Source organism: Malurus melanocephalus, unplaced genomic scaffold, assembly GCF_030028575.1.
Source record: "Malurus melanocephalus ecotype Western Australia unplaced genomic scaffold, MMel_1.1 scaffold_247, whole genome shotgun sequence".
In the NCBI taxonomy this organism is placed as follows: Eukaryota; Metazoa; Chordata; class Aves; order Passeriformes; family Maluridae; genus Malurus; species Malurus melanocephalus.
The window spans coordinates 317,658-340,400 of record NW_026623479.1 but is presented as its reverse complement, the minus strand read 5'-3'; the positions used below and the strand labels follow the sequence as shown (position 1 = coordinate 340,400).

The window sequence follows — 22,743 nt, the reverse complement described above, 5'->3', positions numbered from 1 at the left end:
AACCTCTCTATTATTATTATTCTAATATATTCTGGGGGCTTGTGGTTCCTGCAGCCAGGCGGAAGTGAACCCGCTTTCGCCCCCCTCCTCCTTCCGCGATGCTCCGGGGCTGGATGCGGGCGGCCCCCGCAGCTCGGGCTCCGCTCTCGGGGCCCGGCTGCCCGCAGCCCCCGGGCAGCAGCGGCGTCCCTGTCCCTTGGTCCCCGGGGTGGGGATGCGGTTGTGTCCCCGAGAGGCAGAGGTAACTTGGGASGCAAAAATTTTCTCCACGCCAGTGCTGGGCGGGCTGTGGTGCCCGCAGGGGACGGGCCGGGCGCGACAGTCCCCGGTGCGCTCGGCGGCCCCAGAGCCCGCTGAAGGCTGCGGTGCCCTCACGGTCACGGCACCAGAGGAAAGGCTGTAAAATGCAGCGAAATGCAAGGTGTCCGCTGGCTCCGTAGTGACATCCCGTGGTGCGGGGACACTACTGCCGATGGCCGGCTGAGCCCCTGCTTACCCAGGCCCCGGAGCTTTGCRGAGTTTGGCGCTGCCCGCTGGCTCCGTCCCGAGCTGCCGYGTACSCARCCTASAGCGGCACCGGGGAGTTCTGCAGGSACCCCAGTCACCATCAGTGGCTGGTTTTAAACCAGCCTTCTGCCGCGTACTGCTGCAGAGCTGTGCTGCTCTTGGGTAATGTGGGCATTTGTGCCTCATCAACGTGTCGCATCTTCCACAGAACGCCAAARAGCAGCGAGGGCTCCGAGCTGAACGGTGCCGGTGCTGCTGGCCGCAGGCTGAGGAGCAGAGGGAGAGAGGCACTAAATGAACATCCACCTAACTAAGGCAAATGTTAATTTCTTAATTCAGCATGTGCCATCATGTTGAATCAGACTTGCAGATCATCTTGCCTGGCAAAGAGGCACAGTAGAGATGAGGTGGTGAAACCCTGTCCCTCCGCAAACCTTAGCTACTCTAGAGAACTCTCCAGTCCATCCTCCCTGACACACAGCACAATGGGATGCGCTGATGGCCTGTGGCAGAAAAGGCAAGAAGAGAAAAGACAGTGAAAGAGAACTGAACACATGCACCAAAACGGCCACAACCTGTCCAAAGACATCAGGAAAACGAAGTCAAGCACTTAACAGGCACATCTGAGCTGAATGGATTCCAGCTTACAGGACGATACTAATAATGAGTACTTGGTGGCATCAACCTATAAATGTCTCCACAGCCCCTGGCAAGCTTGGTAAGATCCATTGCCACCATGTTTACAAAGCTGAGATTGCCCAGACCAGAAAGGTTAAGGCTAGCCTGGGCAGGCCCAAAAGTATAACAACCGAAACTCCTGGTAATTGTTTTGTGGCATGTGGGTGCAGRTGGTAGATGGGTTGTAAAAGGCTCTTCTAAACTGCTGCTGAGGTAACTCAAATTAGATGATGCACATGTTCACAAGAGATTACTGGGATACTCTTTACAGAGATCTCTCTTGTCCCCAGCAGCCARCTGCTCTCAACATGATGGTGGAATTAAAACTCTGTAAAATTCCGTGTTGTGGGAACAGTGAAATGGTCAATGATGCTGATATCTCTTTGGTCTGGTGATTTGTTTAGGACCTGCCATTCTGCACTGTGCAGATTCATCTCTGGGCTTAGTTTTGTGTTAAACAGTTTCTTCACATACCAACAGCAGCAGAGTTGCTTAGTCAGCTGCTGCATCTGTCTCCCAGCCTTAGGGTGTCTGTGTCCTCCACACTGCCAGTGGATGGCTGGACAACCATGTCAGCAGAAATGCCCTCTTCCAGGTGGGACTGGCCAGAAGATTGCCCCTCATCCTAAGGAGTGCATGCTTGAACACACTGGTGCATAAATTGTGTCTTGMAGCTTAATTACTGCAATTCTCTTTGCTTTGAAATAAACCACAGTGAGTGTAAAATACAGCAGATGTCTGCTTAGCAAAGAAGAGCAGTGTGGTGCTTTGCTCTCCCTAGATTCTTACTAAGTACAGACTTTGGTCTTCTTTTCTGATATTCAAAGCCCTTCATAATCTTCCATAGCCAGCTCCTGCTGGAGCAGTGCCACCATTGACCAAGGGGTGAGAAWAGACTGTGGGAGTTCCTTATTTCCCAGGCAGTATTTCTGCGCTGTGGAACTTACTTTGCCTCACAGAGACAGAAATAACCCAGATCTGAATGCAGTCAGAAACAAATGCAAAACTTCTCTCCTGAGCTTCATTTTTTCACACACAGTCATGGAAAGAATGCTACTACCCARCCCAACAAATCCAAGCCCTATAAACCAATCAAGCTATTCCTCTTAGTGGCTAGATAGAAAGGCAGAGWAGGAAAGGCCTTTTTTCTGTTTTGAAATACATGGGAGCTACACAAGTTCTCACAGAGATGGGAACCATCTAAATATACATAAAGACATGGTGAGATAAATTAACCCATCTCCTGTAATCTAGAAGTTTAATAAAAGCAATTAAAAAAAATTCAACAGTTTCATGAAACCATAAAGTACTGTTGATACTTTCAATTTTGTAAATTCTTCTCCAAAGTGTATGAATTTAGGAAGTCAACCATCTCCTGTCAGATTCCTGAACTGCATGAAAAGGAACAAGGCTGTGCATGAAGCTGATGCAAACAAATCTGTGGTGTAATTAAAGCAAATTGCCATTAACAATCTAACACAGACTACTACAAATTGCTCCTCAAATCCCAATATGCATTGCTGATTTCCATGATATATCAGCACACACATCCATCATTAMCCTTATTCCATCCCAGGGATCTCAAAGCACCTCACAGATGGTGCTTAAATGAAGGCTTACAACACCTTCATTCTTCCACTGTGAGCACAGAGATGTGCTGATCATCTAAGAGGAAGTATTAAAATTACCAGAAAGATGAAGGTGTCCTAGCTGCACATATGCCTTGCTATTCCTACAAGATAGCACTCCCAGCACAYCTGTTTGTAATTAGAGAACACTGTTCCCTTAAAGACTGCCCTGAACCATCCACTGATAGCTTTGCACACAAATCAGGGCACAGAAGCAGTGTTCTGCTACATCCCAATGGAAGATGCCATTCAGTTCTGTGCCTGAGGAGCCACACAGCAGCTATGGAGCAGCACTCATCAATATACTGTGAACTCACACGAGCTCTTGTTGGTTTCAAATTCTCATCTTTTGGTCCAGCCAGGTGACAGGTATGGGAAACAACCAAAGGTTTTCATACATCAGGGAATCCTACAAAATACATAGGAAGAGAACAAGCACCCAGTGTATCAGCCAGCATCTCATGGGCATGTTGTGTGTGCTCTGAGACCTCCCAGCAAAGCAGGCTYATCTGGGAACTGGGAAAACAAATGTGCACCAACCAGAGAGCTGTCWTAGGCCCRTGAAGTACCCTTGGAAGTGTTTTCMATCAAATGTGCAGGCAGGTTCAGCTTCCTCTCTTCCCTCTCCTCTTTCACACATGCACACACCCCATCTCAGTGTGATTTATGCTACAGTCCTGCTGTGACCTTTCTCTAGGCAAACCTCTTTGCCCAGAGTACAAGCTGAGAGCAGGAGTCTGACTAACAGGCAGCACTGGAGATTTGACAGTTCAGCCCTGAAAAATTTCCCCAGTTAAATTACAGAGATACCCAAAGACCTCAGAGAGCTACCAAAACACGCATATCCAACAACACTGTCCATTAAAAAAGCACCAGCTGTGCTACTCCCCMCTGTGCTTGGTTACTGTACCTGGGAGAGAAGTGAAACCACCCAGCAAYCAGTCCCAGAGCCCATCCCTGCCTCGGTGTGAGGGTACATGTAGAGTATTACCTATGGAATACAAGTCTACCTGTGGTTATGCAGCACATGAATGTTAGAACAAAAGAGAGATCTGGCCATATCTGATCACTTCTTGAGATCATGTCTGGGTTACCTTTGTTACATCCTTTTCTATGTTCCTGGTTTTGTTTGAGTTTTTCTTCTAGAACCTGGTAACTATTATATACTAATATTATTATCAGTACTATTCTCRGTGTCTATAAAAATACATATTTCAACTGATAAATGCTACAATATGAAAAAACAATGTACTGTTAATAAAACACAGATGAATTCCCAAAGGAAATGAATGGTCTTAAAACCCACAAATTTTGAGATAAAAATCCATTCTGCTGCATTTCAAATAATTACAAGAGAAAAATGATGAAGACTGTTTCTTCTCAAAACTTGGCAATTTTTATGTCATGCTACTGATATTCTTATTGAAAAATGGTGCTTTTATTCACTACYACGTTTTTAACTTTGGCCATTGCTGCAGCCAAACATCTGCTTGTTAATTTAGCARAGTAAGTTAATGGTTAGTAACTCAGGAATTTCCAGAGAAGATCCCCACAAATATTTCCTAAGGAAAACTCTCTCTAAAGTTTGGAATATTTCCCCACAAATATTTCCTAAGGAAAACTCTCTCTAAACTCTCTCCTAAGTGCATCCTATCCTAAGGATGCACTTAGGAGGAGAAACAGAAAGGTGCAGACAAAGCATCCATGCGATTGTTTGGATAAGTTGGGCTCTTTTCCTAAAATGCCTCAGTGGAGGATTTGGGACAAGTTTTCAGCTGAAGGCAATCAAAAGCTCAATGTGCAAGTTTCACTCTGAACATGCCACTGTGACTGAAGAAAGCTGGTAGTGTAGGAAATGAGGCTAAAAGCAATGGTGAGGTAGCAGATCACTGCTCACAGGATTCATTTCTTTCCTTTCTGTCTTTAGAGAGCTGCAGAGGAAAATTAATCATGGTTTTTACAGTTACACATTCTGAGCCTGTTCCTGCTCACATGGTGACCTATCTCTATACCGGAAAAATTCTTAGGAGCCAGCCCAGCTTCACCAAATRTATCCCAACAGACGGAATCCTGTATATCCAGGATTTAAGAGACAAATCCCCCAAAAGCCTACTGTCTAAGCAGATACAACCCAGACAATCGTCAGCAAGCCTCCCAGGTCCTTGGCTTACACTGTTGCTGTGTGCTGTGCCAGAATAATGGAGAAGTGTCAGGCCTTGGRACTCTCCAGGAGCAGGTACAAAAAAGGCACACGACATTGCCAGAYTTGAGCAGCACTCCCACCAAATGCCCTTTTGCTCCTATTGTTGACAATCAGTTATCACGTACCAGGGCTGAGACAAAAAAAAAATACTGCTGAGAAAAACAGGGTATTGGYAGAAAGATTTTTAGAAGATCTAGAAGAAGCCATGAAAATACATGTGTAAATAATCTTACCATCCTCACAAGGTAATTACATCTGTTAGGCTAAACAGATAAATACMGAAAATGACAAGTCCTCACTTTTAATTGATAATGAGTTTCTTGCGGGTAAACTACACAGCCCTGGAGACTGAATCCTCAGACTTTCCACAGACCATGGCTGCACAAGGAAAAAGGAGCAAGTTTCTCCAGACCAGATGCCTGAAGCCCAGGAATGCCTTTTCCCACAGGCAGTGAGGAAGCCTGGGTGCCAGGAGCAGTAATTACATGGTTTTGTCTGCCTGTGGCACACCTGCCCAAATGCACACCAGCTTTTTTTCAGCTGCACTAGGAAGCRAAGGTGTTATTTTCTTACAGCATGAGGGTGTCACACTGAGTTCAGCACCACTGGTGGAAAAGTGAGGCACTCACTGGGGTACAAATTATGTCAGGATCAAGTTCTGTACTTTTCAGCCTGTTCTGAAAATAAACAACCTCTGAGTAGTGCTGGCCTTCATTTTCCAGACTCCATTAGTTAATGCACAATGTCAGGACATAACCCAAGGCTCTGCACATCCTGTGCTGCAATTAATTGCCAGCAACAGACATTCACCACAGTGTACATAGCAAGAGGAACAAGTAGTTGTGCAGCTATTTCCTAAGCAATACTTCCTCACCACCACTAAGGGACAGTGTTTCCTACATTTCTACTAAAAACACTGCCATATCTGCAAGTTCAATTTTAATTAGCAATGGTTAATGCCTCCTTTTAGTGCTTGAAGTGTTTTACATTCTATATTAGGTTTGTTTAATAAGTTCATTCTTCACAATGCAGTGAATTACAGGCCCATTTATTGTACTTTCACTGCCACTGATACACTGATGAATAAAACAAGTGTATTAGTGAAGGTAATTCCTTCTGTGAGCTCCTAAGCCTAAGAAGATGGCTAGTCTAAAATAACTGGTTTACAGTAGCATGTCAATCAAAAGGCATAAACAGCTTTGCAAAACACATCCCTTTTTGCCYGTTGTTTTTTTCCACATACTTAATTTATGTCTATGAAAACCTCCTAAACTGTCCTCATCTGTTCTAGCAATGCATATATTGAAAAATCTGAAACATGATGCTCTTTGATAGGTACTACTTCCTATTCCCTTTATACCAGAGATACTTCTGCCACTGACTTCACTCAGAGTGAAGATAAAGTCTACTACATTCAGAGGTAAAACTTCACTAGCAGTCCCATTTCTCCAGGCATATTTTGTATTCTGGAAAACAGTTTAATAGCTTGAAAGACTCTGCTCAATAACTTTCTCTCAATCTGTGTTTCTGAAAATACTCTGAAAGTCCCACTCTCACCAGAAAGTAATTTAAATCCAGTAAGGCTGTGGCTTATTTACAAAAGGACAAGTTTTTACAGGACAGTATAGCAGAGGTACCTGGTTATCCTTATTTTCACACTCACACAAATAAGAAATGTCCATGAAGTAGTTGTTACAGCAATAACAAAGGACTGTACCAAGCTCAGTGGTGTGTGATTTGAAGACCATATTCCAGTGCCTTTTTAGGTGTCTCAAACATTTTAAGACATTCAAATTTGTGGGCCACAAGATGAATAGCTGTACACCTAAGCTGATTGTGTAGGTCCACAATCAAAATCCAATCTCCCTGACTTCTCTTCAGTGAGAGAAAGCACAAGGCACACCATATCCAATTAATAAAGAGCAATTTTAAAAAATCATGAGCCCCATGAACAGAAGGCTTCCCAGATTCTGTACTCTGCTGAATTGTCTATCTAACCTTATCTGTGCAGATAATCCAGTGCAATTAGCCTCCATTGGTTCTAGCAGGCAACAGCGGCATAGCCAAGAAATAGATATTTTTAGTATCTAACCCTGCCCTGTAATTAACTGCAGAGCCACACAGATTTCTGCCTGATTAGCTGTTCAATTAATGAGAGGGTCCAAACTCAGCTACCATGAACCCTGAATTACCTGCCATTCACGGAGCAGTCTTTGTGACYCCCAGAGCAGAGCACAGGTGCAGAGCTGTGCTGCAAAAGGGACACAAAGAAGAGCAAGGGCCCCCATGCAAAATGYGCACAACTCCCCTGACTCCAGTCACACTTATTGAGTGTTTTGGATGGTTACACACATGGGAGCAAAACCYGGCAGTTCCTGTATGGTCATTACCCAAGATATAAAATGTTCGGCTTTTAATTAAGATCTACAATATCAATGTCACAAAATGAGTCTGAAATTACAAGAGCGAGAGCTGATCTGATTGTAAAAAGCTCACTATTCARTTGAAGGCCAAGGCTTGGTCATAACCAGAGAAAAGTTGAGGTCAGGAGTCCAAGTTCAGGAGTGGAGAAAATAAGAAGCTGAAGGAAACATTATATCCTCCAATAATCCTTGCAGGAGATATGATTTCAGCATGAAAGGATGCAGTCCAGGTTTCAAGTCTCCAAGCAAAAATCATTCTGCTATAACTCTGCTATGAGATAAAAGCAGACATGTGATCTAGTAATACTGGCCTTTCCCTGGTGTTTTTATTGGTGCTGCCCTCCATATTAAAGAAAACAAAYACTCTGCTTTTAATATTAAAGACAACTCCAACAGGTCTGCTTTAGAACACTTTTCTGTGTTAATCCATGCTTTGTAATATAGTTAGCCTAGTGTGAGTTTGGAAGGTGGCCTGTTAAATTAAAAGTAAGCAGAAGAAAAAGCCTGAAAGTCACTGATAAGTCACTTTTGTWATTGATACAATTCTGCCAAGAGTTTAAGTTATTGAATGTTACTAAATAACGAACAGAAAACCAGGAAGTCTTGTTAACAGTTATGGATGACAGTGTCAATAGAAGAAAAGAAAATGTGCATTTGCTCAAACAGAAGTTAGAAATATATTCACTTCTCTTTTTGATGTATATTTGTCAGCTCTTGAAACAATGGACATCACAATTTACCTCACTGATGAATATTTGGATGAGCTGGAGCACAAGACAGGATGCTGTTGACCTGATAATTTCTGTGACCAAAATAGGTCACACATGACTTTGTACCATTAATAATATCCAGATTCCAGTTTTCCACTATGGAGTTCTCATTACTGCCTGAGGACAGTATTTAACACTRTGTATCATGAAAACAATCTGGGGATAAGGCAATGAATTAAAAATAAAATCATYGAGGAAAACATCTTCAGTTCCACTGTTCTTCAGTGCCACGGCYGCTGCCCAAACCATATCCTCCTCCAGGAGAGAGACAATGGCCTCTGTAGTTAACCAGACATCAAAACCTTCGCAGGGCACTCCTCCTGAGAGGCACATGAAGATCAGGACAGGCTGTCTAAACACAGCGAACCTCCTCTCTCTTGCTGGGTTATTTTYTCTCTCCCTAGGGGAGCTCCAGCCAGGGGAAACTCTATAACAGAGGTGGCTTGGTTTCCTCCCTGTTTTTATAGCAAGAACAAGCTACAAAGGCACCCTTTTCACAATGTCCAGTTCTCCAAAGTCAAGTTCTCTGCACTACTGCATTCTCTGCATTCGAAACTTCAGCTCTGCTGTCAGTGCAGTTTTATCTAGCTACTGTATTTATAACACAGCTGGAACACCAGGACCCCAATTTGAAGTGAACTGATGTCAAATAGCAAAAGACACCTCATGATTCCAGACTCTGCTCATTCCAAGGAAATACCTAGATCCTCACTTACACATGAAATCATGTATGTTCAACAAGTTAGAGATGCAACATCAGTGGTGACTAGAGAGCCAGTCTGGGCTTTCCACCTCTAGAACAGACAGGGACCCGAAAGAATAAAGGTCTTACCTCCTGGAACTTGGGCTCCAAGCAGCTGGACCCCTGCTCACTGCAGTTCAGATGCCAGGCCTGAAGGGATTTACAGGGAAATTGTATTGGCATTAAAAACATCAAAATTGGATTATACTTGGACACATGCTGGCAAAGTATTTGCAATGGATTCAGAATAGCTGGAAATTTGCCACATCCACATAATATTCCTATAGTTGGATAAAATTTAACAGCAGTAAATTAGGAAACTGCCAACTCCAAACTTGGGCCAAAACGATGCACAGGCACCCAAATGCTCTAGAGGGATTTTCCCTTCTGCCAAAAATTGTTGATCAGAKAAGAAGAGCTGGGCTATGGACCACAGGGATAGGGATGCTGTTTCTGGAGAAGGCTGTGCTTTGGAAAAGAGCTTTTTTTTTTGCAAAAACTAAGGAAGTTACARTAAGAAACCTAAAATACTTGCAGAGCTCTGCATAGAGGGCAAAGAATTGCAGCTGCTGAGGCATTTGGAAGTCTCAGGGAAGAGCCCTCCAGACCATGAATTCTCTCCTTTGCCACTGCTCTTGTGTTCCCACTGACGAGTCTACAGAGGAAAATGGAAAACTGAATTGTTACATTACTTAGGAACATTCCTTTCATAGAGATATTTGGAGCACGATGAGAGGTGGGAGGGAGAGGAGACAGAAAGAACAAAAGAGTGTTAAAGGGGTGAGACAAGCCACTGGCACCTCTGTCTTTTGTCACGTCTCAGCCCTAGTGCCTGTTGAGCTGAACTGTGAAATGTGTATTTATGTCACAGACCTGGGAGGTTGCTCACACACAGCAGTGCTCCCCCCAAACACTTACACAGTGCCTGCCTGGCCCCTGGCACCCCTCAAACCAAGAAGACTCTATACAAATTCCCTGGAGAAGCAGAGCAGCCTGGGAGAACCCTTCACTTCAGGGTTATTTTGTGCAATATTTAAAAGATTCTCCCCATCTCTTAGAAGTGAAGGGGGGAGGATCTGTCTGATTGTATCTGTGACCCTGGCAACTCTTCACAAGCAGAGACAGCTGAGTCACTAATATTTAGAAAAATAACATAATTGACTGTATTCAGGCCTGTGGAGGACCCCTGCTGGGTATTCACAGTTAAGCATTAGCAACTCGGTCATTCCTGGCAGCCTTTGTGAAGGGTTGCCAGGGCTGTAGATTCAATTAGATGACCTCCGACAAACTGATTTCCACTGCAAATATCTTAAAAAAAAATACATTAAATCCCCAATAAATACAGTGAAATTGGAGGAGACAGCCCTTCCTACCTCATTGAATGTCCCAAATCACCCCACAGCCCCAACTAGATGCTTGCCTGGATGTTCTGCATGCCCGGGCTCTATTATCACCGCTGCCTAATGTGATTTAGCCCTGTCTGCAGATTGCACTCTTTAAATCTGAGAATGTGACAGTGTCGCGGTTGGATGCAGATTAGGATACAAAATGATGTTGAAAAGGTAAAAATATTTTAATGTATCTTTCTTTTCCTTGTCACTGGGCAGGGGCAACAATTCTATTACCGCTCTTTTTTTATCTTTAGACAGCTTTTTTTCCAGTACTAACCACTGAATTACTTTGATGTAAGAGGAACTAAGATGAATCAGATCCAGTGTTTTGTACTACCCATTATAATATGCTGTAGCAGTACATTACACTGAGCTGGAATGTTTACTTTCTTCTCAGTAATCTATACTAAAGGTGACTGATGTGCCACCAAGGCATCAAGGAATTTTTAAATTCTAGCTTATGCATAGTTTTCTGATAAGCCTTACAATAAAACAATCAATGTGGACACTAYTTTTTAATACTATCATAATAAAATCAACTAAATTACACTTTGTAATTGCTTCTCATTTCTGTCTCCTCAGGCTACAGGATTTCATTTCAGTCAACATTCTGCCCTGCTAAATTGATTCTCAGCTCAACTATTTGTTTGCTGCTTTTCTATCCTAAATAATTCTGAACAATTACCAAACCCTCATATTTCTTGCACATAACAAGATTTGAGGAAGTCAAAGGAGACAGAGCAGTGCTGAATTCTCAGTATGTCCCTCTAGAGAGAAGCTTAATGAAACAATATTTTAAAATCATATATTCTCTTGTTGGGGTTACAATGAGATATTAATTCAGTAGCAAAAGAATTGAAACAGAGTAACAGCTATTAAGAAATTATTATCCAGATAGCCATCAACTAGCATTTTCTCACATGGCATTGTAATTATTCTTTCTGCATGATGCAAAATAATATAGTAAGGGTATTTACAGAGAAGAAGCTTTTCTTTACATATAGTGTAAATTGGTATATGGAACAGAGACACTGCATGGAGTTAAGTCTAATTTTTTTTTCTCAATGTTCCCTGCTGAGCAGTGCCACAATTAATCAAGCTTTCTAGGTTTTAGTTAATTGCTGGACTCCAATAAATTGGTTTGTACTGGCACTGGTCCAGGTCTGATAATTTCACAGCCTTGCAAACTGCTGCATGTTCACACAAGAACCTTGAAAGCAGGGAGCTGGGATAAAAAAGAATAAAAGAAACTCTTGTTCTGTGACGTTCCATTAATACTTTAAAAGCCAGCCCACTAGCAACAGTGTCTTCACTGTTTGTTTTTCTCCATGTATTTTATACTGATGTTTTTAATGATGAAGTGAAATTCCCCCTTTCCTCACTTTAAACGTTTTTCTGTAGCTGGTTATTCTCAAAGAGCCATTTTTAATTTCACCATTATGCTTTTGGACATTTCCACTGTTGAAAATTCATTGTGAATTTTTTACACAGCTCTGCTATTTTGTCCAACTCTCTACAATTTWGTTCATGTGAAAGGATCACCAGATTCTGGTGAGGCAAAATTCAAGACTGGCTTTATGAACTAGTAAGAGAAAGGCGTGTGGTCCCCCTCTGGCCTAACTCAATGCTGMTGAGTTGYCTCATGGTCAGTCAGACACYRAGGCAGAGRYCARTYTGGATTTTCCCAAACCTGCAGTCAGAATCAAGCAGGCTGCTGTCACAGTTTAGTGCAAGTCAGTGCATTARGCTCTGTTATAAGTACACAATATTGTTATCAGTGGGAAAGACAGCTCCACAGCTATTAATTCATTGTACAACTGAGCTCAGTTACACGGAGGACTCTGTGTCCTCAGCTCTCACTGGTAGCAATGGGATTTGYGAGTCCTCAGCCCCTGGCAGCCTCTGGCTCCATGCTGGCACATATTTGACTTTGTTCTCCCTAGAGAAGGCTCATTTGGCAAGTTCAGTTTTACTAATGGGTTTCAAAAGCACTCTCACACCAGCAAGTTTCTAAGCAAAAGAATTACATAATACCCGAGGTGTTCGGTAACGTTGCTGTTATTGTCTTTGGCTTACCAAGGCGAGATTAGCAGCACTAATCACGGTTTATTAAAGTATATTTGAATTGCAATTGGAGCCTCATTCAGCCTGCCTTGACTYCTTCTGTCATGCCTTGGGAGACAGGATTGACTGGGTTTATCTGGTGGATGCCAGCTGTAAAGAAATGCCTCAGCAATTGCATCTTTATCATGGTAYTATCAATCTGTAAGATTTGTTCCTGCTTTTCTCGTGCATAGCAGGAGTAAGRGCAAATCACTGGGATTCTTTTAAACTCTTGAAATATTTTACCAAGTGTGATTCTAGTAAACAATTGCAATGGCAAGAAAGAATGTCTGTTGTTTTTAAGTGAACTATACCACCTTCTGCTGTTTTCAAGAATGTGTGGTAGTGAAAAAACAATGAAGGTGAAGGGATCCAAGAACTCAGAAATAGTCACTTATACAGATTCTTTGATGCTGCTTTTCAGTCAATGAGATGCTATTTAATGTTAAATGGATTTAAATTGCGCTGGAAGCATTAATTTTGTTTCCTGCCCACAAAACACTGCCCATGCAGGATAGACGAAACTTTGGACTGAAGAGCTGAACTTGCTATTCATGTAGCTCATTAATATAAAAAAAATTTAGAATATTCCTATGAATTGTCTTGTAGTGTTTGACATTACAGATATGAAAGAGAATTATAGGTTCATAATTACAACTGCACACACATCATGGTGGTAATTGGTATCTCCTAAGTAACTGAGATTAATTGGATTGGATTAGACTAGATGAGAAACATCTGCAGATGAGCACTTTGTGCAAATGCAAAATTCAGGAGGGCCTCACCTCTGAGTGCATATATTTATTGCACACCTACACACTGGGATTCTCAACACCCCACCTAGCAAAGTGTCATTTACTCTAGGATGRAATGGAAATTTGTGTGGTTCCCTTCTCCTGCATTTTCATTGCTGTTGGCAGGTCTTGCAATTCTTTCTTACCTGTGTATTTGGAAATGCAATTTAAAGACATATCTCTTATTTGAATTTTTTGACAGTACAATGAAAGATTTTCAGCCACTCTTCAGTCCCATCTGAATATATMGACAACAAGGTAATGAGGAATTTGGTTATAATTCTACATTTTATGTAATGCTGTTGTTGTTTAGTAAACTGAATTGAAATCTCAGGTTCACTGCATCCATCTGTCTCACTGGCAAATAAATCAGTTTCTAGTGCTAGAGGACTGATTAGCCAGCATGGATGAAGTCAGTGCTACAGAATGAACAGGAGGGTGGAGAATGCTCATGACCATCCTATGCCATAATCACAAAATCATGCACATCTGAAGCCCTTTTTGTTGAACATTATATGTGAAGACTGAACATCCAGATTGTATTCCCAGTATGATAACTGGGGGGGCTGATCCAAACCACAAAAAGTAATTTAGAGATTTTTATAAAATCCTGGGAATCATTTTTAGCTCCTTAAGAGACATTTTCCAAAGGACTTCACTGAATTTATAGGAATGCAAAACCAAAAGGAATTCATTACACTAAGAACTTCCTTTCATACATTTTTAGAGTGAAAATTTGACCACATATAAACAGAAGGAAAAAAAATAGACAGGGAAGTTGTGTTGTGTATCTAATATCTCTCGGAGCTCCATGTCTGTTCCAATTAAGAAAACTCCACACGGTGTGTAAACATGTTAGCATTGGCATGAATCTTCTATCCTGTTTTTTTTTCCCCTCACAAGAACTGAAAAATAATAACAGGATACCTACATGCTGCTCAGTCACTGTGAGGCACAGCACAGGGAGATGGACTTCTGCTGTCGGTGTCACATTATTATCTGCTTAATTTCCATTCTCTTATGAGAATTACATGGATAAATCTCTGTGCTTTTAAAAACTTAAAGCATCCTTCAATCTTTAAGGCTCACTATCGAGAGCGATTCTGTGTGGACACCAGAATGAAGAGCACATTCAAGCAGTGAGCTCTGCTTGGCAGCATGAAGGGTAACAACTGCAGATGGGATGCTTCTCCAGAGCTCTGTGTCACACATGTGCATCCCTGAACTTCACCAGCTGCAGTAACAGCCCACTGCTGAGCAGGAGCACGGAGCAGGGGTTTGCCAAATCATCAGTGCTGTGGTCTGAAGGGCTAAGACAGACCCCTAACATGGGGTTGTATTAGCTGTGAGACAAGGCAGAGCATGAAGGGCTGTGGTGACACATAAAGAGGAGTGGCTGGTCCTTGTACTCAGTGAGACTTGGAGCTGGCACAAGAACAGCTCAGGCACAGGTGCAGCACTACCAGGATCCAGGGGGCACTGGCAAACCCTGCCAGCTCAACAAGGGTCACACACCAAGAGGCCACCTGTGAACGTTCCATTCATACACGATGTCCAGCATGTGCCACGTTATCCTCTGGCCTAGCAACCATAACCCTACTGGCACCACCATGCCATGGGAGGATGAAGGACAAGAAACAGGGGGACCRTTGTACGTGACCAAGAAAGATGCCAGACTGCATCATCGCTCAAAAGCCCTCAGGAAYATCCCAGCAACTGATGAACAGCTTGAGCAGCAGGGCCAGGGCTCGGAGTCAGACCAGGGCAGCCTGTCCTTGGAARGATGGGTTTCTACCAAGTTGCTGATTCAGTGACTTCAAAGCCCTCACTTGAGAGAAAGGCTCTTTCAGCCAATTCTCTACAACTTAAATCTGCCAGAGTGGGAAAATAACTCTAGTTKGTATATCTCTATGATCAGCAAAGGTCTTGCACCTGAATTAGTATCTCCAGAGACCATCAGACAGCAGCATCTTCTGAAACAGTCTTAGAGAATGCGGTGGAAATCTGGCATCTAAAGCAACATTTCCAAAGCACTCTTCAGGCCAAATAAGGAATTTATTTTCAAAGAATCCGTCTGCAAAAGAATTCAGGTTACACAGTCTATAGAAAATATTTCATTATTCATTACTACTACACTGACTAGGTATAAAGAATACTGCAACAATTACTGTCGTCTTTTCACACACTGGACTTTGTATCAGCATAGAGAAGGAAATATATGGGATAAATGCTGTTTAGAGAAGACTGACAYAGGTGGGTCACTGTGTTGGGTGGGTTGTTCTGGAGAATGTCTCTGCAGTAAAACTGAGCTCTGCCCAGGCCCAAAGTTGCCTTTACTAAAGTCACGTAGCTGCTATAAACCCAAACTATTAAGCCTGTCTCTACCAAGACCTGCGGATTCCTACTCACAAAGATTTGCAATGGGGTCAGTTCAGTYATACATCTGAGTGTCTGTGTTATTCATAGGCAATTTATCTCACAGGCTGAGCCTGCACTGTCTAACCCAGCACAACACCAAAAGGAACAGCATTACTACAGCCCCACAGTTTAGAAGCACTTTTAACTTTGCTCCATGAGCATAGATATCCCTCTGTGCGACTGGAGCTTGCACAGAGCAGGTTCTCTGCTTTCATGTGCAAATTACAATAAAATTTCTGWTTTAGAGTTACTATTTCTTCCTCCCTTTGCCCATCTCTGTTTCATACAGTGGCTCTTGCAAAACTATCAGCCTGCAGCAATTGGTATCACATTGGGGACTAAGAGCTTTAAGCAAAGATTTTTCCTTAGGAACATGGATTACTGCCTGCACACAGTAAGATTGAGTTGTAGGGTGACATAGAAGTAGGCATGGAGCAGTGTTTTCAAAATGCTTAGCTCCATAATTTTCTCCTTTCATTATTTAATATTACGAGTCATAAAGTTACATTTGACTGACACACCGCCTTKGTTACCCATAAAGTCACGCTACAAAAGCCTCAGGAAGTAATCTATCCCTTTCTTCATGCTAGGATAAAGTTTCACCGTAGACTCTACCTTCACTGTTYTGTCCAGCTAAGGTGGATGGAAGAAATGAAAATTCTGTTAAATTTTCAGTCTTCTGAAAATATCTACTAAGTYGGAGAGGTGTATGACCTCCCAGCAGTGCTCCCCAAACACCCTGGTCCCAAACTAGGGGAAATAGGTYGTAATTTGTTTCTCCACATGATGTCTTTTCATACCTCACCCTTTTTCTCAGATCAKTTGTCAAGAGTTCACTGATCTCTTCTTATTAGTTACAGGGGCTACAAGAAGACAGAAAAAGAATGTTTGACCAAGCATATAATGAGTCATGGGTTTAATTTAGTTCCACCAGAATCTCAATGTGACCTTGAAACCTTCTAACACAATAAATCAGAGCAGAGGGTATCAGCAGAAGGTGTCTGGCAGATCCCAGCGGATGCTAACTTCATCGGGTCTGCTCCGGGGGCACCCCGCCTGGGAGAAGCCCACTAAAGAGACGTCTCGATGTGGACTCCACTCTGCAAAAAAGCTGCTCGTGGGGCTCTGCTCCCGCGGAGGGAGCTGCGGCCACGGTCACCCAGCCCGCAGCTCGTTTGAAGGCACCGGAACACGGCCCCGCCGCCCGGGTGCCCGTCCCGCAGCCCGCAGGTGGCTCCGCGGGCGGGAGGGCAGCCCGGAGGGCGGCGGAACCGAGCCCCATGTTCGGGGTCGCCCCTCTCCGCGGCCCCCCAAGGCGGAGCGGCTCCACCCCGGCCGTGTCAGTCACGCCGTGTGCCGGGCGGCGGGCGCGGGGCGCGGGCGAGGAGGGGGCCGGGGCGGAGGCGGACCTGCTCTCCCCGCCTCCCGCCGCTCACTGCCGGCGGGGCTGCGGGGCAGGACCCGCCGCCGAGCATCCTCCGGCCGCGGGGCCTCGCTGCGCTCCCCGCCGGGGCAGGAGGCGGTGGCAGGTGCCCCAGCCCGGGACCTTCCGGAGCGCCCGCCCCGCAGCGGCCCCGCASCTCGGGCGTAGCGGATCCCTCCCTCTCCGCTCCCGTCCATCAGTCGGGGGTCGAGGGCTGGCGGCGGCGGCGGCAGGATCCCGTCGGTCCCTGCTTGCCCCCTCACCACCGAATCGAACGGGACATCTAAAAGCCGCGGGAGAAGATTATGGCAACGTGAGTGAGCAGCGGAGTCGCCTGGCCGGAGCTCCCCGTACCCCGGCGGAGCGGAGCGCGGAGCCGCGCGGCTGCCCCAGCCCGAGCGCTGTTCTCGGCGGTCTCCGAGCGGAGCGGCCTCCAGCCCTGCCCCAGGTTTGTGAGCTTTACTGTCCGAAGCGGCCCCGGGGAAGGCGCGGTCCCGCTGCCGGAGCGCAAACAGCCCAGCGCGGGGACCGACGCCTGCCGGGCTTTCCGTCTGTCCCGTTGCTCCGGCCGATGCTCGCCGCCCTCTCGGGACAGCGCCGGCACCTGGCGGGGCCCCGGGCAGGAGGGCAGCCYGAGCCCAGCTCCCCTCCCGGCCCGGGCGGGGCTGTTCTGTCAGAGCAGCGAGAGCCGGGAGCCTCCGGCCGCGCTCAGCGGGAGCCCCGCCCGCCTGCAGCCACCCCCGACGGCAGCGGGCGGACGCGCCGCAGGGACAGAGCCTCGGGGAGAGAGAGGGTTCGTGTGCCGGTGATGGAGCGGGAGCGCGGCCGTCGGGGCAGCCCCGCGCCTCGCTGTCTCTGCCAGCTGCTCTGGGCACTGCCATTTTTGGGGTTCGGGTTGGTTTTTTTTTTTTCACTAATAAAACGTGGCGAGGCCGGACACTGCCTTTTGTAGTTASCAAATCGGGCTCTTTGGAGGGCGAGGCGTTAAACAGAGCCCCAGATCACTTTCCTTTTTTCTACAATGCAGAAAACACACCAATAATTAACAGGTTAATTCTAACTGAGATTATTTAAATTCAGGAATATTTTTAGGACATTGCCCTTTGGGGAAGTAAAGGGAGTGTGCTAATAGTGAAAAGTATGTGTTTATATTTGGAGTAACAACAATACAGAAATTAAAGAGAATTAAGAAAGACATCAAAAGTCTCCATCCCGTTTCTGTTATTAACTCCTCCATCTCACATTACTATGCARCATTTCTGAGCGTAAGCAGTCCAAGTTTTAAAATGTTCTTCCTTTTGAAGACCTGACATTTAAAATGGATGGATTTCTGAGCCTTTCTATCCCAACTAACCAACCTAGCTAACAGATAAAGTGCTGCACAAAGGATAATTGTGCGCCATTTATAATTATTGTTTGCTTAAGCAATCCCTAAGAAGGCTGAAATATTTAAACATACACATTTCTGCTTGACTAGTGATGTGCTACTGTTGTTCTCAATGCATGCATAATGTCCTGGGACTAAATTATGAGGTTTTAATGTTAAACAGGTTTTTAAAAGGATGTTTGGCTTCAAAAATGTCCTATGTGATTTTAATATGTTGAAAGGAAAAAATTACTTAAACTGTTCTTCTGAAATTGAAATACTATTCTCAACTTGCAAAATAAATGGAAAGTTATGTTTTGTTACTGAATAGGGAGTGTGCTTGAAAGATTTTTTTTTTTTTTACATTTTCAGAGGCAATTTGTATTGTTTTGAATGAGCTTACTGAGCACAGAGTAGTGGCACASGTTTGATTAGTTAAGGAAGGTGTCTACAACCAGATTGTGGTTGTGGTTTGGGAATATGGAGAACCCTTGAACAGTAAAGGCAATGAAGCCGCTGATAAAATCAGATCACATACCCTTTGTTAGAGTATGCTAGGTCTCAGGAGTCTTAATAGGAAGATTTTTATTTTAAGGGCTTCTTAACTTACTGTTTAGTTTTTTTTTAAGTTATCCACCACTTAATTTTCAATATACATATATAAATTTTAATTTTTGCCTTGATTATCTGTGAGTTTAAAYATATTTTTGTACAGTTCTGTTATTTACGTGAAATCTGAAGAGGCCAAATTAGTTTACACAACAGATTGTTCATTTTTTCAATAGTGCCTCTTTTTGACTTTTTTTAAACTTCTGTCAAACTAATAATGAATCCACATCAAGGCTTTAAAATCACACCCAAATCTTTCCAACATTGTAAGTTATGGATGAGTGCGCTGTGGGAAGATAACACTTTTATAACAAATGCTCATAAATACTGGAGCATCAAAATAGTGGAATCTTAAGTTGGCTGTATTAAAAAAAACTATGGTAGTTAATTATTAATTATTTCCCTAAAATAATACACCTTTTAAAAAACCAGAAAAAGTTAAACAGAATGGCACCAGCAGCAAGTACAATACCAGCTCTGCACCACACAGAGAAGAATGCATTAAACTTTTCCCCACATKCAAAGATTTTGACATTAAAGATCTATTGGAATGAAGATGCACGTCATTCCCCCATTCTGCTCTCAGCTATCAAGGCAGCAGAAGGGTTAACTGCAGAAAAATTAATTATCCACAGTCCCAGAACAATAGTGGTTGGGAGAGGGGCGCAGGGGCGAGCTGAATGGTGGTGGAAGCCTATTAGACGTGGTGAGGAAAACTCCCACTGCTGCAGCAGGGCCAGTGGCTCACCCTGAGCAGGGCCAGTGCTCCTGGGACACACAAGGTTAACTTGAGGATGGAGCAAACATGTTACAACTGATACCACAGATGCATCCAAAAGTGATGCTCTACAAACTAGTATCTCCCAAACTAGTTTCTTGGGAAATAGAACTTTTTTTGGAATTTAGACTGCTTACTTGCCAGATTGCTTTGAAATAAAATAAAGACATCTTTAGAATGTATATCCAGTTTTCAGCTTTCATGAATGGACATGTGGCCCCTTTTCCAAAAGTGAAATGATCTGAAWGCAAAGCTGTTTCCATGAAAGGAAGATGCATGATACAGACATTTTTTTTGTTCTGCTAGTTTGGGATTTCTGTGTGCTGGAAGAAGTCATCAGGTATCTTACAAGATTTTAATTAATTTTTTTTTCCCAACAGCTCAACATTCTCTACTTGGAGGCTCTTTCTTTTCCTTTTGACGATAAAGATGAAAAGAAAGTGGMTATTGGAGGATTTTCATTTTATCTTTTTTGGTGTGCTCTGTCTCCTTTTCATAGATGGAGGTAAACTAGAACAAGTAAAACGTAAGTAGACTTCAAACAAAGCTGTCACAGTCACCTAAATTGGACATTTTCCTTCCATTATCAGATGTGGTTYAGAAAAGGATGTCCTAAACCTTCTAACATTCTTCCTCCTTCTAATCCTGTATTTAGTAGAATCAGGTCACACCCACATTTGGGGTACATTTTCCTAAGGCTGTACAGGTTATAGTGCATCATAAAGAACATAACACATCAGTTGAAGAATCTGTTTTATTTCAAATATCCTGAGTCAAGAGTGTGCTTAATTCCATTTAGTAACCTCTGTAAACATCTGACAGATTATCTGGAATCTGTCCCATGTGTAAGACTATTGTGCTGAAGTTTTCAGCTAGTGTAAAGCTCGTCCAAGACTGTTCTGTTGTGTTGTAAAAACAATCTCATATGAGCTGGATTAGATACATCCTTTGAGAAAATTTTTGACAGTGCTTTGAGTCTAAGCACTGTCAAAAATTTGATGAGAAGAATTGAAAAGAATGCCAACAATATAAAGGGAGCATTTCTCCAAAGCCTGTCATCTGCGGGGATGTTAACACATTTGAGAAATGGTAAGAGCAATAGCTACCCAAATACGTCTAGGAGTTACTGACTGCTTCCTCCTTGTTACTAGGTCTCTGTAATGCTCTCCCCACCTGCACAGGATGGGTATTGGCCTTCTTCTTACAAAAGACACTGTTTGCCCTTGAGAAGTCATTAACACTTTTAACCTTAGTCTCAGCAGCTTCTGCTTCCAAGGAAGTAAATGGGAAAAAAAAAATAGTTCCAGAAAGGCTTTCTGCCATGCTGAACTCACTCACGGGAAATCATGTGCAGGAATGTTGTTCAAAAAAAGAACAGTGAGAAATTACCAAACTCCAATTGTCTGCTTTTTCATATCCTGTGTTTCATTTGTCATGCTTCTGTGTGAAGGGAAAGCAGATCACTGTTTCTACATACAGTCCCTGGCTCTTGCTACCTTCTTCTAGCCCAGTAACTGTGAAGAATGTCCCTTGCTTGGTTTATCATGTGGAAGATGGATATTTTGTTAAGATACCATGAAATATCATCTATACTGAGAGTAATGAATTATACTGCATTTGGATGTGATTAAGATAACAGAAAGTAATTTGCACATGAAAGCACATGAAGAACACCCTTTTATTGCATAGATTCAAKATTTCAATGTGAAATCATAATGTGACAGGAAGAGACAGGACRATAATGTCTGACAGGTATGTGGATTGCTGCAAATCTGCAAGTGCAAGATCAGAAGCGCTCAGTGAAAAAAAAATCTAAAAATATTTTGAAAGCTGATGCATAAATTATTTCAATATCTCTCTGCAGTACCACCTGGGATTTTCCTGAGTTAGACCAATTGTTTTGGTTTTGCAGTGAACCAGTTTTATTTCCTATAAGCCTGTCTGAGTGATCAGGCAATTCAATTTTCTTACCTAAACAGGTGAAAGGATAAACTCACCTGTATGAAAGCCATTTTATCATCATGTCAGGAGTTGCAATTTTGGAAAAATGGGAGACCATTTCGTTTATTTTGGTTTGGGAGGTTAGGAAAAACAGCATGTGACATTAAGGGTGTTTCTGTTGTGTGATTCTCCAGGAAAAGTAGTTTACAGAAAAYTCTGCACACCTAAATACACTTTGTAAACATGGACTGGAAAATTTCATTCATAGCTCTTTCAATTCTTTACTGTTTTACAGATTCAGACACATACTGTGTGTTTCAAGATAAGAAGTACCGTGTAGGAGAAAGATGGCATCCTTATCTAGAGCCCTATGGCCTTGTTTACTGCGTTAATTGTCTTTGCTCAGAGGTAGGACTGCTCACTTACTGATTCTACAACCTCTACTGGCTTCATTGACTAAAATCCTTTCTGTTGTAGCTCTGATTTGACAAAGCCCAAACCTATTTTCACTAGTGGGTCCTGGTCATGCTGCAGGAGATAGAGGCAGGTGATCYCAGTGAAGGGAAAATATTAACAGACAAGGCCAATACTGGCAAATAACACTTACATAGCATACACAAAGCAACTCCTTAACTRGCCAGAAGCTTTTTGGATGCTGGGCATTACATCTTGACAGATCAGGCCCCACTACCTAAGTGTAATCCTTCAGTTCCATTAGTGTGGAGGGTTATGCTGAACCTGAATTTGGTACTTTGATCTATGTACAATGCCAACATCTTCCCATCAAAGCATCTGCTGCCCTAAAGTGCTGAAGGAACATCACTGTTAGTRAAAGGCAGTCAAAGAAGAATGAGATGATGAAACATGAGAGAAGGTTATGGGGAGCACAGAGAATTAGATAAAATGTGAAAGGTCTCCCATCAGTTGATGGCTGATGCAAAAACACAGCAGTCAGAGATCCCCACAGTA

The 22,743-nt window shown here is 43.3% G+C and overlaps 2 protein-coding genes across 3 annotated transcripts in view; one reads left to right on the top strand and one right to left on the bottom strand.

Annotated features, from left to right (window-relative positions):
- PAK3 (p21 (RAC1) activated kinase 3) overlaps positions 1 to 22,743 on the bottom strand; it is a 179,768-nt gene that overhangs the window by 131,446 nt on the left and 25,579 nt on the right. The gene's annotated exons all lie outside the window — the stretch shown is intronic.
- CHRDL1 (chordin like 1) overlaps positions 17,471 to 22,743 on the top strand; it is a 36,920-nt gene continuing 31,647 nt past the window's right edge. For both annotated transcript variants that reach the window (XM_057375384.1, XM_057375383.1), the window contains exons 1-3: positions 17,471 to 17,528; positions 20,214 to 20,359; positions 22,070 to 22,182. In XM_057375384.1, the coding sequence (XP_057231367.1) occupies positions 20,263 to 20,359; positions 22,070 to 22,182 (210 nt within the window). In that variant the 5' untranslated portion in view covers positions 17,471 to 17,528; positions 20,214 to 20,262. The remainder of the gene's footprint in view (positions 17,529 to 20,213; positions 20,360 to 22,069; positions 22,183 to 22,743) is intronic.